The sequence below is a fragment of the Cryptomeria japonica genome, chromosome 5, assembly GCF_030272615.1.
Source record: "Cryptomeria japonica chromosome 5, Sugi_1.0, whole genome shotgun sequence".
Lineage (NCBI taxonomy): Eukaryota > Viridiplantae > Streptophyta > Pinopsida > Cupressales > Cupressaceae > Cryptomeria > Cryptomeria japonica.
The window spans coordinates 869,564,054-869,565,992 of NC_081409.1; the positions used below are offsets into that span (position 1 = coordinate 869,564,054).

Here is a 1,939-nt window from a genome sequence, read left to right on the forward strand (position 1 = left end):
AAAGGTAGGACAGTTGGATCTTTCTCTATCCCACTATTGCTAGATATTTCACTATTTAAGAATCATATGACATAATTTAATACCAATACCCATGATACAATTCATTCCCAAAATATATCATATGACATAATCTAATATACACCAATACAATATCTAATCTAGAAATTTCTCATTGATCACAAATTTTAGATTCAATACTAAATTATATTCAATAATCATTAATATAACTATATTCAATAATCATTAATATAACGTATCACCCCATCATTTAAAAACTAAACCCCCGCCCGTTCTCAATTCATGTCTTTTCACTTGAAAGGACCACATAGAAGAGCCCTCCAAATGCAAACACACCATTGTTTTCCCATGGGGTCCATAGGAAGGAACATGCACGATTGTTAAAGTCTCTAGTTATGATATTGGTGTTAATACCTATTAAACATTAAGACACTGCAAATTTCAAATCTTAATTTGATAAGCTTGTTCAAGTGAACAATTTAATTTGATAAGGTTGTCAAGTACAAACTTAAATCGGTGGATATTCATTGCTCACATGTTCTCTGTCAGCCTTTTATAACAATAAAAACTCATCACTGTATATATCCCATACACACATTGGTACAAAAAGAATATACCTCAATAGTGATATACACATCCAAGAGACAACCAGCAACAGAAATAAATTCATTTATATATGCCTCCCCACACACTCGTGTATGCACTACTTTATATTTATTTGTAGTGAATATATCTCTTTTTCATGTTCATGCTGAATCTTTTTTGTAGCCCATTTTGATTCTTTTCCCTGATATCCACTCCTTTGCCTTTGAAATTCACAAGTATTGTTATATGGAGAGCTGTGATAACTCTGTTAATGAGAAGGTTGGTCTTAGGCCAAGGAGCCTAATGGGTGATTTGTCTGAGAATGTGGAACCAAGCCATCTTTTGCAGCTGTTCTTGAAGGTGAAGAAGTTTAGAAAAATGGGCTCTGAGAAAAATGCAGTCTTGGTGAGAGAGAAAGGGAGAAAAGTCATCAAGAGGGTTGTTGGATTGAGAAAAAGAGCTGCAAGAAGATCAAGATATTATCACAGTTATGTCAGAATAAGATCAGCAATGGGTAATCCATATCATAATTGTAATCCTAGTCAGTCACATTGTATATACAGAAGGTTGAAGAAGCTGCAGAGTCTCATTCCTGGTGGCAGGAAGATGGGTGTTGATGTTCTGTTTCAGGAGACTGCTGAGTATATCCTCTTCTTGAAAATGCAAGTTCATTTCTTGCAGACACTCTCCAATATTTTGAGCACTACCACTAATGTTCCTCATCATGCATTGGGTAATTCCCTCAAATCAGTTAATGATTCCTGATGCAGTCTTCTCTTCTAGTCATATGATTTTCACAGTCCATAGTATTGTATAGTTTCTAGTTTAGATCATGTAAGTTTTTTCCTTCAACATTTTGGATCAAACTCCATGATCCATCATCAGGAAAGCAGCAAGATAAGGAAGGAGAAAAATGTAGAATTGTTAACAGACCAAGCAAGATAATATTGTTTTCTTGTTTAATAAATGTAATGGCTATGTCAGGCTCAGGATCTTGAAGAAGAAATGGTTCTAGTGCTGTCTGTAAAACATTGTGACTGAATATGTATAATGGTTTCACCTGATTGAATCCATGCATTTAGGTCACTTGTATGCAATTCCAAACTGCTTTTTCCAAAGTTTGCATGCTCTATGTTTTATATCTTCTGGTGCAAAGTGGCCTAAGAAATTAGTGTCTACAATGTTTACTAATTCTGTAAGCTCATGAAATCACAGAATATCTCTTTCAAATATTTGGTTTAGTTTTTAGATGGTAGAGTGAAAAAAAAACTGCACACGTTTTGATTTGGTTTACACCATTGGCATTGTTGTTCAATGTATGAGAAACTTGGAAAAA

The 1,939-nt window shown here is 34.2% G+C and overlaps 1 protein-coding gene across 1 annotated transcript; it reads left to right on the forward strand.

Annotated features, from left to right (window-relative positions):
- Positions 1–641: 641 nt before the first annotated feature.
- On the forward strand, positions 642–1,732 carry LOC131037850 (uncharacterized). Its single transcript, XM_057970081.2, has one exon. The coding sequence runs from the start codon at positions 850–852 to the stop codon at positions 1,366–1,368; it is 519 nt and encodes a 172-aa protein (XP_057826064.2). The 5' UTR covers positions 642–849; the 3' UTR covers positions 1,369–1,732.
- The last annotated feature ends 207 nt before the right edge of the window (positions 1,733–1,939 follow it).

Coding starts and splice junctions, on each gene's coding strand:
- LOC131037850 (XM_057970081.2), top strand. CDS start 850: ATGGAGAGCTGTGATAACTCTGTTAATGAGAAGGTTGGTCTTAGGCCA.